Here is a 13,511-nt window from a genome sequence, read left to right as displayed (position 1 = left end):
CAGAGCCCGACGCGGGGCTCGAACTCACGGACCACAAGATCATGACCTGAGCCAAAGTCGGACGCTTAACTGACTGAGCCACCCAGGTGCCCCTGTACTCTTATTTTAAAGGTCCAGGCTGCTTTAAAGGAGCACAGAATGTCGAAATGAGGTGAGTGACAGTTGCAATTTATCTGCTTTATATCCTGTTAATTTCTGTCATCTCTCGTGGTGGCACAGTTGTCAAGCACATCCCCATGCTCAGAGCTAAGGAGGATTGTTTTATATTTGCTCGTACAATTTTATAGGGGCCCGGGGGGATGCCTGGCTGGTTCAATCGGTGGAGCGTGGGACTCTTGGTCTCAGGGTCACGAGTTCAAGCCCCACGTTGAATGTAGAGATTACTTTTTTTTTTTTTTTTTTAACATTTTATTTATTTTTGAGACAGAGAGCATGAACAGGGGAGGGTCAGAGAAAGAGGGAGACACAGAATCTGAAACAGGCTCCAGGCTCTGAGCTGTCAGCACAGAGCCCGACACGGGGCTCGAACCCACGGACTGCGAGATCATGACCTGAGCCGAAGTCGGACGCTTAACCGACTGAGCCACCCAGGCGCCCAGAGATTACTTTTTTTTAAAAAAAGATTATTTTTTTTAAAAAATTTTTTTAGCGTTTATTTGTTTTTGAGACAGGGAGAGACAGCATGAATGGGGGAGGGTCAGAGAGAGAGAGGGAGACACAGAATCTGAAACAGGCTCCAGGCTCTGAGCTGTCGGCACAGAGCCTGACACAGGGCTCGAACTCACGGACCGCGAGATCATGACCTGAGCCGAAGTCGGATGCTTAACCAACTGAATGAGTCACCCAGACACCCCTAAAAAAAGATTATTTTATGGGGGTGGCAGCCCAAGCCTAATTTTTAGAAAGGCAGTCTCTGAGCCATGGCCTTCTGAATTGATGACTCATTTATAAGAAGTTCAAATGCAAAGATTCGATTTCGGCAGTCTACACTAGAATGAGTTAACCTAGAGCAACACAATGAATGGGGGGGGGGGGGTCTCCAGTTCATTAAAAGCAGATACACACCATGTATGATCAATGTGTTTTTATTATATTTTTAAATAATTGAAATGTACATATTTTTAAAACCTTAAGTGCTCTCTTCGGCAGCACATACACTAAAACGTTAAGACATCCCTATGGAAATGTGAGGTTTTGAGAGATCTGGTCTGCAAGCCCATGAGCTAAATGGCCTTCCAGTGGAACGTTCTCCATGCACTGGAGCACTGGGGCAGCCGCCCTGAGAGGCAGGAGGACAGAAAGAAGAGGAAGGGAAGAGTTGAAAAGAGAATGGAGAGCAGAGGACAGGTGCAGCTGGGCTTGGAAGAGGGACATCGGTCTCCAAACACATGGGGTGATAGAACCTCTCTTTGGCCAGAGTTTACTCATATTCTCCTGAACTCTATTTTTTTTTTAACTTTTTAAAATGTTTATTTATTTTTGAGAGAGAGAGAACTATGAGTGTGAACAGGGAGGGGCAAAGAGAGAGGGAGACACAGAATCCAAAACAGGCTCCAGGCTCTGAACTATCAGCACAGAGCCCGGCGCGGGGCTCGAACCCACGAACCGCGAGATCATGACCTGAGTGGAAAGTCAGACGCTCGACTGACCGAGCCATCCAGGCGAGCATGAGTGGGGTGGGAGAGGCAGGCAGAGAGAGAAGGAGAGAGAGAAAATCCCAAGCAGCCTCTGCACTGTCAGCACAGAGCCTGATGTAGGGCTTGAACTTCTGAACCGTGAGATCATGACCTGAGCCGAAATCAGGAGTCCGACGCTTAACTGACTGAGCCAGCCTGGCACCCCTGACTTTACCATTTTTAACAAGTGTCACGAATACTTGTTTTTTTAGGGTTTTCAGACAGGGGCCCTCCAGGCAGAGGGTGGTAGTTTGGATGGCCGTTGGGGAGGTTCTGGAATGAGTTGTCCTGGTTTCCAGAAAGAACACGGTGGTTCCATCCTGTAAGGGCTGGGGGAACCATTGGCCCATTCTAAGCATGGAGTAGGGGGTGGGGGTAAGTGACAATGGTCTTTGGGACCCCTCTCCGCTTTGTCCCTCAGAAGCTGCTGACTGAATAAGTCAAAGGGTTCCACTTTCAACCTGTGCCGAGACCCTGTGCTCTCCAGGAAACAATCTCTCGGCTGTGAATAAAGACAGGCTGGTGTGGACGTCCCTCAATGCAGGCAGCTGCCTATAAACAGATCGCCCTCCGAATCCAGAGACCCCATGTTACCCCGACCTGTGGGAGCAAAGTCTGTGTAAAAATGCAGCCAACAAGAAGTCTCAGGTCCCATGAATTATAGACAGGTGGCTTGAGTACCAAGTAAAGAGTTAGATGCCTTTGGAGCGTCCTTTCAGATCAAAGATCCTGTAATCCTGAGGATTCAAAGGAGCATAGCTTACTTTCCAAACTTAGCCTGTCCTTCAGAGCGTGGTCCAAACGCCTCGTCTTCCTGTGAGGATCCCTGATCCATCCCAGGTGGGAGAGACTCTTCTCCCCTCTGAAAGCTCATAACACTTTGTCCCTTTAAAGAAAAAAATAAAGCATCTGCACCTTTCCTCAGTGGCACTAACCGCTTTCTTTGTGGAAGAACTCTTTTCTTCCCTGGTACAGGAGCTCCTGGAGGGGGGCACGAATCAGTCCACACCTCCTAGCAGGAGATGAGGTCTTGCTTCTTTAAATGTTTGGCAAGTGGGCATATGAACAGGCAGCTCGGTGGAAATGAAAAACAGCAAATCATCACGTAGGAAAACAGTCTTGCGGAGCGCCTGGGTGGCTCAGTCGGTTGAGCGTCCGGCTTCGGCTCGGGTCATGATCTCACGGTCCGTGAGTTCGAGCCCTGCGTCGGGCTCTGTGCTGACAGCTCAGAGCCTGGAGCCTGCTTCAGATTCTGTGTCCCCCTCTCTCTCTGCCCCTCCCCCACTCATGCTCTGTCTCTGACTCAGAAATAAACACTAAAAAAAAAATTGAAAAAGAAAAACAGCCTTGCTAGAAATTTAGTTACAACGAGTAAAATTACTAAATGCAATTAAAAATTGTTTAGCCCAAACCCAGTGTTGGCCACCTCGTGGAGACACATGCTGTTATGTGCTGAATTGTGCCCCCTCTAAATTTCATATCGTGAATCCTAACCCCTGGTGCATCAGAACGTGACCTTTATTTGGAAACAGGTTTGTTGCAGATGTAATTAGAGAAGATGAGGTCATTAGGGTGGGCCCTAATTTAATATGACTGATGTCCTTATAAAAAAGGGGAAATTAGGACACAGACAAGCACACACGGGGAACACCATGTGAAGGTGACAGCAGAGATCGGGGTGAAGCTTCTAGAAGTCAAGGAACAAGGAACACCAAAGATTGCCAGGAGAGGCTCCAGAAGCTAGAGCAAAGGCATGGAGCAGACTCTCCCATCACAGCCATCACAAGAAACCAACCCTTCCAACACTGGTCTCACAGTTTCAGTCTCCAGAACTGTGACACAATGCATTTCTTTTTTTCTTTCGTTTTTCAATTTTGAGAAAGAGAAAGAGGGCGCGTGTGCACACGCGTGAGCAGGGGAGGAGCAGAGAGAGGGAGAGAATCCCAAGCAGGCTCTGCAGGGTCAGCACAGAGCCCGACGCGGGGCTCAATCCTACCAACCGCGAGATCATGACCTGAGCCGAAATCAAGAACTTAGCCGACTGAGCCACCCAGGCGCCCGGAGACAATGCATTTGTGTTGTTTGTACCACTCACTTTGTGGTACTTTGTTTCAGCAGCCCTGGCTGACCTACGCACAGGCCTACTGGTATGTCACTCGTGGGAGCGGGGACCTGGCTGAGTTTTCTGGAGAACAACCCTGCAATACACAGCCAGCTGTTCACCCTCTCAGACGCAGCGTTCGCTTCTGGAAATAACCCCAAAGTTCTGTTTGTTTGTCTGTTCAATTACTTTGTGGACTATTATCCAGCAATGGAGCATTGATACAAGCATGCAACAACCAGGATGAATCTCCAGGGAATTATGTGGAGTGAAAAAAGCCAATCCTAAAAGGCTCTAGACTGTTTGGTTCCATTTAGGTAACACTTCTGAAATGACAATATTATAGAAATGGAGAACAGATTAGTGGTGCCATGGGTTAGGGGTGAAGAGGGAGGGCGTGGGAAGAAGGTAGGTGTGATTATAAAAAGGCAGTGAGAGGGATCTTTGTGATCAGAGTGATTCATTATCTTAGCTGTGACGGATACTTGAACTTACACATGTGATAAATTTACATGGACCGAAACACACACACACGTGTGCATGCGCACAAGAAGGCAAGTAAAATGGGAAATCTGAACTAAATTGGTGGATTGTATCAATGTCGGTATCCTGGTTATGATATTGTACTATAGCTTTGCGAGATGTTGCCATAGAGAGAAACTGGCTGAAGGGTACGTGGAATTTTCTCCGTATTATTCCTTATAAGTACCTGTGAATTCACAATTGATCTCAAAAAGTTGAACTCAAAAAATTGCTTTGGGCAAGGAAATTCATAGCATCCCTACTGAGGATAGGGGAGCATTGAAATAGCCTAAAGTATCCACAACAGAAGTGAGCTAAAACCCTAGGGGTTTAACTCTGAAGAAAGACAGACTCCTGAACTGAGTACATATAAAGCTGGATAAGCAGGAAGTGAAGCAGATGAGCATCATAGCATCGATGACATCTGTGAGCCGTTCCGTGGAGAGCACGGCTATACCTTGGCAGAGAAGAATTCGAAAGGATGGACACACTTCATCGGTTCAAATCCACTGGATTCTTCCCTTGTTTCTTTTCACCTCACTTCAGTTTCAAATAAAACCCTGAAGCCAAATGAAATCCTTCGCCATCCTCCGGCCGCTGGCTCCCCCTCGGTCTCCAGCAGGTGGCAGGAGTGCCCCAAGGATGGGCCCCCACGGGCTCCGGTTCAGGCGGATGGGTCTGTAGCTCCGGACAGCAGGTGGGGCTCCCGCGCAGGCAGCGCCAAGTTTCAGGAATCCGGGCATCGGGAACTGCCCTCTCCCAAATCCAGGGCAAGAAGGCGGCTGTCCGGCCACGATAGGGTTAATGGTCTACATTCCAGAGCCAGGGAAAAGGAGGCTGGAGGGTCACAGATAGGGGGAGGGGGCGCAGAGGGCCGGCTTCTCACAACACCCACGGGCTCTGTTGGGAGAGATAGATCACCTCCAACAATGGCCACAGCTGTTTTCGTCTGCCCCGAAGGAAACTGACTTAGGAAGCAGGTATCAGAGAGGGCCCTTCCTGCAGGGGCTTCTGTCTGGCTTGTAAAACTGTCAGGGCAGCTGCATTCATGTGTCGAGTGATGGATGGAGGAAAGGAGGGACAGACGGCTTCAGATGGACACAGCGGCTTGCAAGTCAAGGCAGGTGGCAAAGGCCTCGCGGGGGCTCTGCAGGTGGGGCATACTGATTCATTGCCCAGTGAAAATACCAAGGGGACCCGGGCCACAGCCTTCTTCCCAGCCTCCTGGAACAATCCATCTGCAGTGAAAGCTTCCGCTGGCTCTCCTTTCTTTTCCTGCACCTCAGGTGTGAACCTTCCTCCCCGGTGCCTCTACCCCTCCCAGGCCCCTGGTTCTGCTCCAGGGCTAAGGTAGCAATTCCTTTTGATTTCTTTGTGGCTAGCTGGACCTGGGATGGCTTCATGGAATGCACCCCATAGCATGGACCAATAAGGTTTTCCATATAGGACTCAAAGCTGTTTTTGAAAAATAGAATCGTCTGAGAAACCAACCAGCCGAACAAACAAAAAGATGATGAAGAAGAAAAAAAGGATGTCAGCACTGAAAATGCCGGCCTTGGTCTTTGCTACGAAAAGGGATTTTTGTGCTCTCCGTTCCTACCCACAGCCTGGCCAGGGAAATGACTGCCTTGGGCACATCAGTCCGCAAGCAGCAGTGAGTGTCTTGGCCAAGAAGTGCCTGTCACCATGCGCAGAATCCCCACGGTTTCCTCCTCACGCTCCATCACCACTGTCCGTTGACTAACTCATCCTGGCCTTGGAACCAGAATCCCCGCGCCCTCGCCCAAGCAGATACTCTCCCCGCGGCCCTCCAGTTTTCTCTCTTGCCTTCCAGAGGGTGCCAACGGGGGCTTTCTTGATCAGCGTAATCGATGCTCAGCCTCATGGAACCGGGACCAATGGGGTTTCTTAAAAAGTATCCTTCTGCCCCTGCCTGGGTCTGTGGGGGCCAAAGATATACCCCTCGGGCCACTTGTCGGTGGGGTAACAAACGAACTTGGCCTGAGAAAGGCACTTGGCTGGGCTTAGCCCTGTGGAGGGCTCCGGGCTGTAGTTTTCTTTGTGAAGCTGGCCCAAAGCTTGTTTTGAGAAAGCCCGAGGGGCCCAAGGAGGTAAAGATTGTGAGCTGGAGCTCATCTTGATATCCGAAAACCACAGCCGCCTGCACGTGGGAGGTGCTGGAGGGCAGGCTCGCCTCACACGCCCCCCTCTCTCTAGGTCACCTGGGAGCACCGGCTCCCAGGGAGTTTGCTGTGCCTGAGAAGTCTTTGGGGAGGGCTTGCTCTGAGCACACCCGTTCCCTCCCCCTGGGCTGAGAGAAACGTGGGACCAGCCCTGCCCCAGCCTGTCCTCATTGGTTGGCACGAGGCAGAGGGGGCTTTAAAAAGGCAAACGTGTCCCAGGCTGGGGACCGGAGCCTGTGCTACTGGAAGGCTGGGTGCCCTCCTCTGGCTGGCGCCATGCAGCTCTCTCTCGCCCTGTGTCTTGTCTGCCTGCTGGTGCACGCAGCCTTCCGTGTGGTGGAGGGCCAGGGCTGGCAGGCCTTCAAGAACGATGCCACAGAGATCATCCCTGAGCTGGGCGAGTACCCCGAGCCTCCGCCAGAGCTGGAGAACAAGACCATGAACCGAGCGGAGAACGGAGGGAGACCCCCTCACCATCCCTTTGAGACCAAAGGTATGGGGTAGAGGAGGGCATGTTTAGCACAAGGGGCCTGGGAGGGTTCTCTCTGGGAGGTTTTGAAGACTGGGGTAGACAGTCCCCTCCGCTGCCGGCGCTCCAGGAGGGACAGTCTTGCCTGGAGGCAGGGGAGGACAGCATGCCTAACGTAGTAGCCTTGGCATTGAGGTGCAGGGGCCCGGGGCTGGCAGGGGGCTGGCCGTGGGAGCCCGGGGCAGGAAGGAGGCTGAGGAGGCTGAGGTGGTGAGAGCCCAACTCTGGGACAGGCTCAGAGCCTCAGAACGGAGACAGTTTCAAAGAATCCCCTCCGGAGATCACAGGAGATAGGTCCCCCAGCTGGCACCTCGGGAGAGGGGACAAGGCAAGGGAGCCTCATAGCTGTGAGCACCTGCCGGATGCAGATCCTTTACACAGGCCATACCTGAAACTTACCCCAGGGATCCACCACGCGGGAGCCCCATGAGGTGACCTCTCAGCTGGCAAGTAAAGAAATGAGATCTCCAGACGCTAAGTAACTTGGTAGTGAGAAGAACTCGGGTTTGGCCCCAGTTTGATCTCATTCCAAGACAGCCCTGGAGGGGGATCGTGGGGGGGGGGTGCGGAACTGAGAGCCAGAGAAAACCCCACACAGAGCCATGAGAAAGGGACATTCCCCCTGCCCCCGGTCTGCCCAGCCAGCTGGCACTTGAAGGAATGCAAGCTGCAGGGACAGTCTTAGCCTCGGACCTGGGTGGCAGCTGGGGTCGGGCCCTGGAGGGGAGGTGGCATCCTCTGTGCAGGGAGTGGACACAGGTGCCCCCATCTTCTGCCCCCAGACCAGGCCTTGCCTCGTTCCTAGGGAGGGAGCCTGACCCCAGTGACAAGGCAACAGCCCCATTGGAGGGCACATCTGGGTTCCTGGTCAGGTCTGCGCAGAGAAGCCCGGGGAGGGCGGGGGTGACAGCTGGCTCTGCAGCTGGCAGGAACGGCTGGGGGCGGGGGCCGGAATGACACTTCAGAGGGAGGGCCTCACTGCCCTCCGGTCGTTGGGCGGGCTGGTGAGGAATCCACTGCCCAGGCCCCTCTCGACCCATCCCTCCTTGCCCCACAATTGTGAAGGCTGGGGAACCCCACAGGAGGCCTGGGGCCTCAAGTCTTCACAAGAGGAGGGCGGCAGCACATCACCCCCTTCCCCCCCCCCCCACCCCCCACCGCCGGGCAAGGTCGATTAAGCTCAAGCAACTGCTTCATGCTGCTGTTTGGGTCCCAAGTACAAACCATCCACTTCCCCAGGCTCCTATAAGAGGCCACAGGCCCCGAGGAGGCTGTGAGCTCAAAACAAAGTCACCCTCTGCAGAGGAAGTGCCTGACCCAGGGGCACTATTCTTGGAAAGTCCAAAACACCTCCTTCCCTGGGCAAACAGGCCACCCCCACACGCTACCCCTGCAGCCCGGGAACAGTGGTAAGGAGGCCAAACCAGCGCAGAAACCAGGTCAGCCACGGGAGAAAGGCGGACCCCACATCTCCCCTGCCATGCTTATTCTGCAGGGCCTGGGGAGTGGAGCCTTCTCTGCTTCTCTCTGGTTTTGGTCGTGGGCTATTTTTCATCCCTTGTGTCACATGGGAACTGTCCCCATGAGACCCTCAGGTGGGGGACAGGCTGGCATCTGTCTAAGCCCACAGTAGGAGAGTTGATCAAGGTGCCTTCAGGGCACGAAGCCAGGCCACAGAGCCCAGTACCCCCACCCCCACCCCAGGAACAAGCCTGTGTCACCCTCGGAGATCCATCTAAATGGCACAAAACAAGAGATGTCCCCGGCAGAGTGCTTGGTACACAGCAGGTGCTTAATAAATGTTTGTGGCAGGCGAACCTGTAGGTTTTCAGTCAGAGCTCTGTCCCCTCGGGCAGGAAGTAACTGCAGTAAAAGGCAGCCCTTTGCCCCCACCCCCAGCCCAGCCTCCCACCTGGGCGCTCAGGCACATAGCTTCTGCCTTTGTGGGACCCCAGAGGTGCTGGGGCCCCAGGGAACTGGGGTGAGGAGACCCAACTCTGCCTTTTGGGCAAGTGTTATTCCCTCTCGAGGCCTCCGTGTCCTCAGCGATGATGAGAGGGTTGGACAAGCTGCCTTTGGCTCTCTTCGGTCTAATGACTTCTCCTCCCCACCTCCCCTTCCATCCTTGTCCTTGGCAGCAGTTGCCCTGATTTATTACCTCCAATTAACCCCTACTCCTTTCTCTATCCCCTCACCATCCCTCCCAAGTGGCTGGAAAAAGAATTTAGGAGAAGCCAAGACCATGTAAAGGGTGTGGCTAATACCTACTCTGCCTCGACCAGGCACTCTGTGGCACAGATGTGACTTCCATCTGGAGAAAAGGGCCCCCTTGGAGAAGAAGAATAACACACAGCCACGGCCAACACTTCCGGCTCTTACTGTGTGCTCACAGTGTCCCCTGCATTATATACACGCAACTAACTCCTTAGGACAACCCGTTTTTCTGATAAGGAGCACAGAGAGGCTAAGTGACTTGCCCCAGATCACACAGTGATGGAGCTGGTATTCGAACTGCAACAGACACTTGGCTCCAAAGTTTTAGGGGGAAGGGGTGGGCCAGCGTTCTTTCCACCAGCCGCCACCCCGTCCCTCCGAGTAATAGGTGCCCATCTGGAGAGCCCGCAGGTTTGGAAAAGACCTGGGCTGGGGGCTGGGGGGGTTGGTGGCGCGGAGGGAGCCGGGCTGGCCTCACAAGCCGTCTCTCCCGCAGACGTGTCCGAGTACAGCTGCCGCGAGCTGCACTTCACCCGCTACGTGACGGACGGGCCCTGCCGCAGCGCCAAGCCGGTCACCGAGCTGGTGTGCTCCGGCCAGTGCGGCCCGGCGCGCCTGCTGCCCAACGCCATCGGCCGCGGCAAGTGGTGGCGCCCGAGCGGACCCGACTTCCGCTGCATCCCCGACCGCTACCGCGCGCAGCGGGTGCAGCTGCTGTGCCCCGGTGACGCGGCGCCGCGCGCGCGCAAAGTGCGCCTGGTGGCCTCGTGCAAGTGCAAGCGCCTCACCCGCTTCCACAATCAGTCCGAGCTCAAGGACTTCGGGCCCGAGGCCGCGCGGCCGCAGAAGGGCCGAAAGCCGCGCCCCCGCGCCCGGGGCGCCAAAGCCAACCAGGCCGAGCTGGAGAACGCCTATTAGAGGCCGCCCGCCGCGCCGCGCCTCCCCCCGCAACCCGCGCCCCGGCCCAGGCGCCCGGGTTTCTGCCCTCGGCGCGCGGTTTGATTGTTTGTATCTCATTGTAAATGCCTGCAACCCAGGGCAGGGAGCTGAGACCTTCGGGGGCTTCGGCAGGAGGTAGCCAGGCCCTGCGGATCCCGGGCGCCAGCAGAGCCCCCACTCCCTCGTCTCCGAGGGGGTCCCGCAGGGCAGGGGAGGGCGCTGAGAGTCACAGACACTGAGCCACGCAGCCCCGCCTACAGGGGCCGCCCACCTTTGCTGGTCCCACTTCCGAGGAGGCAGAAAAGCAAGCATTTCACCGCCCAGGGGTTCTAAGGGAGCAGTGGGGGAGGAGGAAAGTCCCGGGACTGGTTAAGAAAGTGCGATAAGATTCCCTCTCCACTTCTCTGCCCCTCAAAAAGCCTTTAGTGCCTTGTTGTGCCAAGAACACAGGACCGGGGTCCATAGATATGGCTTCTAGTCCGGACTCTGCCGCTAACGCGCTGGATAACCTTGGACCACACTCTTCTCTTTCTTGTCCTCAATTTCCTATTCGGAAAATGGAGGTGGGGGGTGGGATTTGTATCTCGAGGAGTCTACGGTCACCTGATTCCAAGGCCTTGCGTGTCTTTTGAATGGGCAAAGGAGAGAGAGAGAGGTTGGGTTGAAATGCTGCCATGGTCACGTCCAGAATTCAGAGTTGTGATGCCCGGATCTGACAGCCAAAGATGAAAAACAAGTGTGGCCGTGGGGGTGGGGTGCGGGGTTGGCGTCTTTTTTAGGGCTGACAAACTCCTGGAAGAAGCTGTGTTCTCTCCCGGCCTGGCCCTCCCCGGATGTTTGCCTGTCTTCACCCCTCCATCCCAAAGGATGCAGAAACAATGCCATTGATTGGGGTTGAGAAGGAGAAGGTCCCAGGACACTGGGCTTGCAGGCCCAAGGGAGCAGCCACCACCCATGCAAAGACCAGCGAATCCCTCTGCAGACGTCCTCCTGCCTACCACTCACAGACACAATTCTGTCTAGAACCTAGCTTCTTAGTGCTGTTACCTGTGATGTCATATCTTACAATGAAATAATATTACTTGGGGAAAAAAATTACAAGTTCTGTACATATGCCGAGAAACCACAAAGCCTGATAGATGTCATCCAAAAATCTTTTTGAAAGTCATTTCCAGACACCTCTTACTTTCTGTGTAGTTTCTAATTGTGTAACACACACACACACACACCAAACCAGAAGCACATGCCGTGTGAAATCCCGCCAGGCTGGTCCTTTCCACAATCCTTCCATGTGGGATTTGTCCACAAGAATGAAAGTCGTGGTTTTTACAAAGAGTTAAGTTACATATTTATTTTCTCACTTAAGTTATTTATGCAAAAGTTTTTCTTGTAGAGAAATGACAACGTTAATATTGCTTTATGAAATACCAGTCTGTTCTTTCCAGAGGCATTGTTAATAAAGACAATGAATCATTTCCGAGAGGATGTGGTCTCATGTTTGTCAACCACACACAGCCATTCCTGTCAAAGTTGACATCCTTTTCTTCGGCGCTAGGACTGCAACCTTGGAGGCACCTTTGCCTGGGCTGTGGTGGCCCTTGTGGCAATTATGTCCTCCCTTTGAAAAGTCATGTTTGTCCCTTCCTTTCCAAACCTAAACCTCATTCCTTCCCCGCGGCCATTGTAATAACTTCAGCCTGGTCTCCCTGAAGCAGCCTGCCCTCCACACTGTCATCCAGAAACACTGTTCTCATCGTGCCTCACCCCTGCTCAAAATCCTTCCGTAGCTCCTCCTTGCCCAAGATCAAGTTGGGGCTTCTCAGCCTGACACGTGAAGCCTTCCCCTGCTGGGTTCCCATCCCCCCTCTACCAAACTTCCTTCCTGACTCCGAGAGGCCGAACTATACTCGCCCCTGCCCTCTCAGGTGCCCCCCCCCACCCCCCCCCCCCTTTTTTTTTTTTTCCCCCCCCCCCCCCCCCCCCGCCCTCCGCCTCAGACCACCCCCAATGACGCCTGCTCTTACTTCGGAGTTCATGTTCCTTGTCACCTCCGAGCCTGCACCTTCCAGAGATGTTGCAGTCCCCACTGATCTCTCCTCATGTGCCCCAGGCCTTTTGTCCATGCCACTGCTTTGCTTCCTGATTCTGTCTTCCGTGCGATATTCATTCGTGGACGTGTGTCTCACCTGGTCAAGCCCTGCGGAGTCCTGGGACAGACGCAAAGCCAAGTACAACTCGGTTCCAGCTCACAGGGGGCTCATTCAGGCGTTTTTCCAAACGTGAATCTCACGCCTCCCTGGTAAAAATGAACGATCTTCACCAGCAGGGCCGACGTCTTGCCCTTCTCTCAGCCGTGGCCTCACCAAGGCGCCTCACAGTGCTGGACGCTGGCTGACACTCAGGAAATATCCTTCAATTGCCACAAGGAGGGATGACTCAAAGCTTTGAATCCAGTCCAGCCCCTCTCGGGGTAACCCCACCCCAAAGCCCTCCCCAGCCCCGCCGATTTTTCACTTTAACTCCCAATGAACCCTCCTAAATTCCTTATCATCAGCAGCAAGTTTTTGATAATTGTCAGTGAGTATCTGCCTCCAGGCCCCGAGGAGGCCCCAGCGAGAGCCTGCAGGGAATCCATGCACCGTGAGGAATGTCTCAGAGTTGGGGAATGAGAGCAGGTAGGAAACAGACACATGGTCCAGCCCCAGAGGCCATGTGCTACGGTGGATGGGGACACAGGCTCTGGAGCCAGGCTTATGTTTGATTCGAAGGAAAGTGGGGGCACCAAGGGGTTAAATGTCTGCCCGCGGCCAGATGTGGGCTTGGTTCCTGCTCTGACACTCACTTAAGCCACTGGGAGCCTGGCAGGCACGTGGGCAAGCCATCAGTTCACTCTGTACAAAGCGTTATGGGACAGAGCGCAGGAGGACTCATTTTGTGGTAGGAATGAGGAGGAAAGCTCAGGGAAGCTGTCGCAGAGGTGGGTGCTGCTTAGAAGTTTGCCCGGTGGGGAAGGAGGCACAGGCATTCTAAGCAGAGGGCATTGGCCCACACAAAGGCACTGAGGCTGAAGGTGCGTGGCCGAGCAAGGGGGCGTGAGACTCGGTCCACCACATTCCTCAACATGCACTGAGTCCTCCCCATGTGCCAGGCAGCGTGGGGGAGCCGGGGAATTTCAAGCAATGTCCAACCCCAGATAGACCTAGGGTCCGCTTTCTGGGACCCCAGGACCAGGAGGGATCAGCCCAGGCTATAATCTCATTACCACGAGGGGGAAAAAAAAAAACCCAAAGCCTAAATTGTAGGTCAGGCTAGGGGTTATTTATGGAAAGTTATATTCTACCTACATG

The 13,511-nt window shown here is 54.0% G+C and overlaps 1 protein-coding gene across 1 annotated transcript; it reads left to right on the top strand.

The window, feature by feature from the left end:
• Positions 1-6,758: 6,758 nt before the first annotated feature.
• SOST (sclerostin) lies at positions 6,759-10,143 on the top strand. Its single transcript, XM_049638133.1, has 2 exons — positions 6,759-6,975; positions 9,722-10,143. Exons 1-2 carry the CDS (start codon positions 6,759-6,761, stop codon positions 10,141-10,143), a joined length of 639 nt encoding a protein of 212 aa, XP_049494090.1.
• Positions 10,144-13,511: the final 3,368 nt, after the last annotated feature.

Source organism: Panthera uncia, chromosome E1 (assembly GCF_023721935.1).
Source record: "Panthera uncia isolate 11264 chromosome E1, Puncia_PCG_1.0, whole genome shotgun sequence".
Taxonomy (NCBI): domain Eukaryota; kingdom Metazoa; phylum Chordata; class Mammalia; order Carnivora; family Felidae; genus Panthera; species Panthera uncia.
This window is presented reverse-complemented; position numbering and strand designations above follow the sequence as displayed.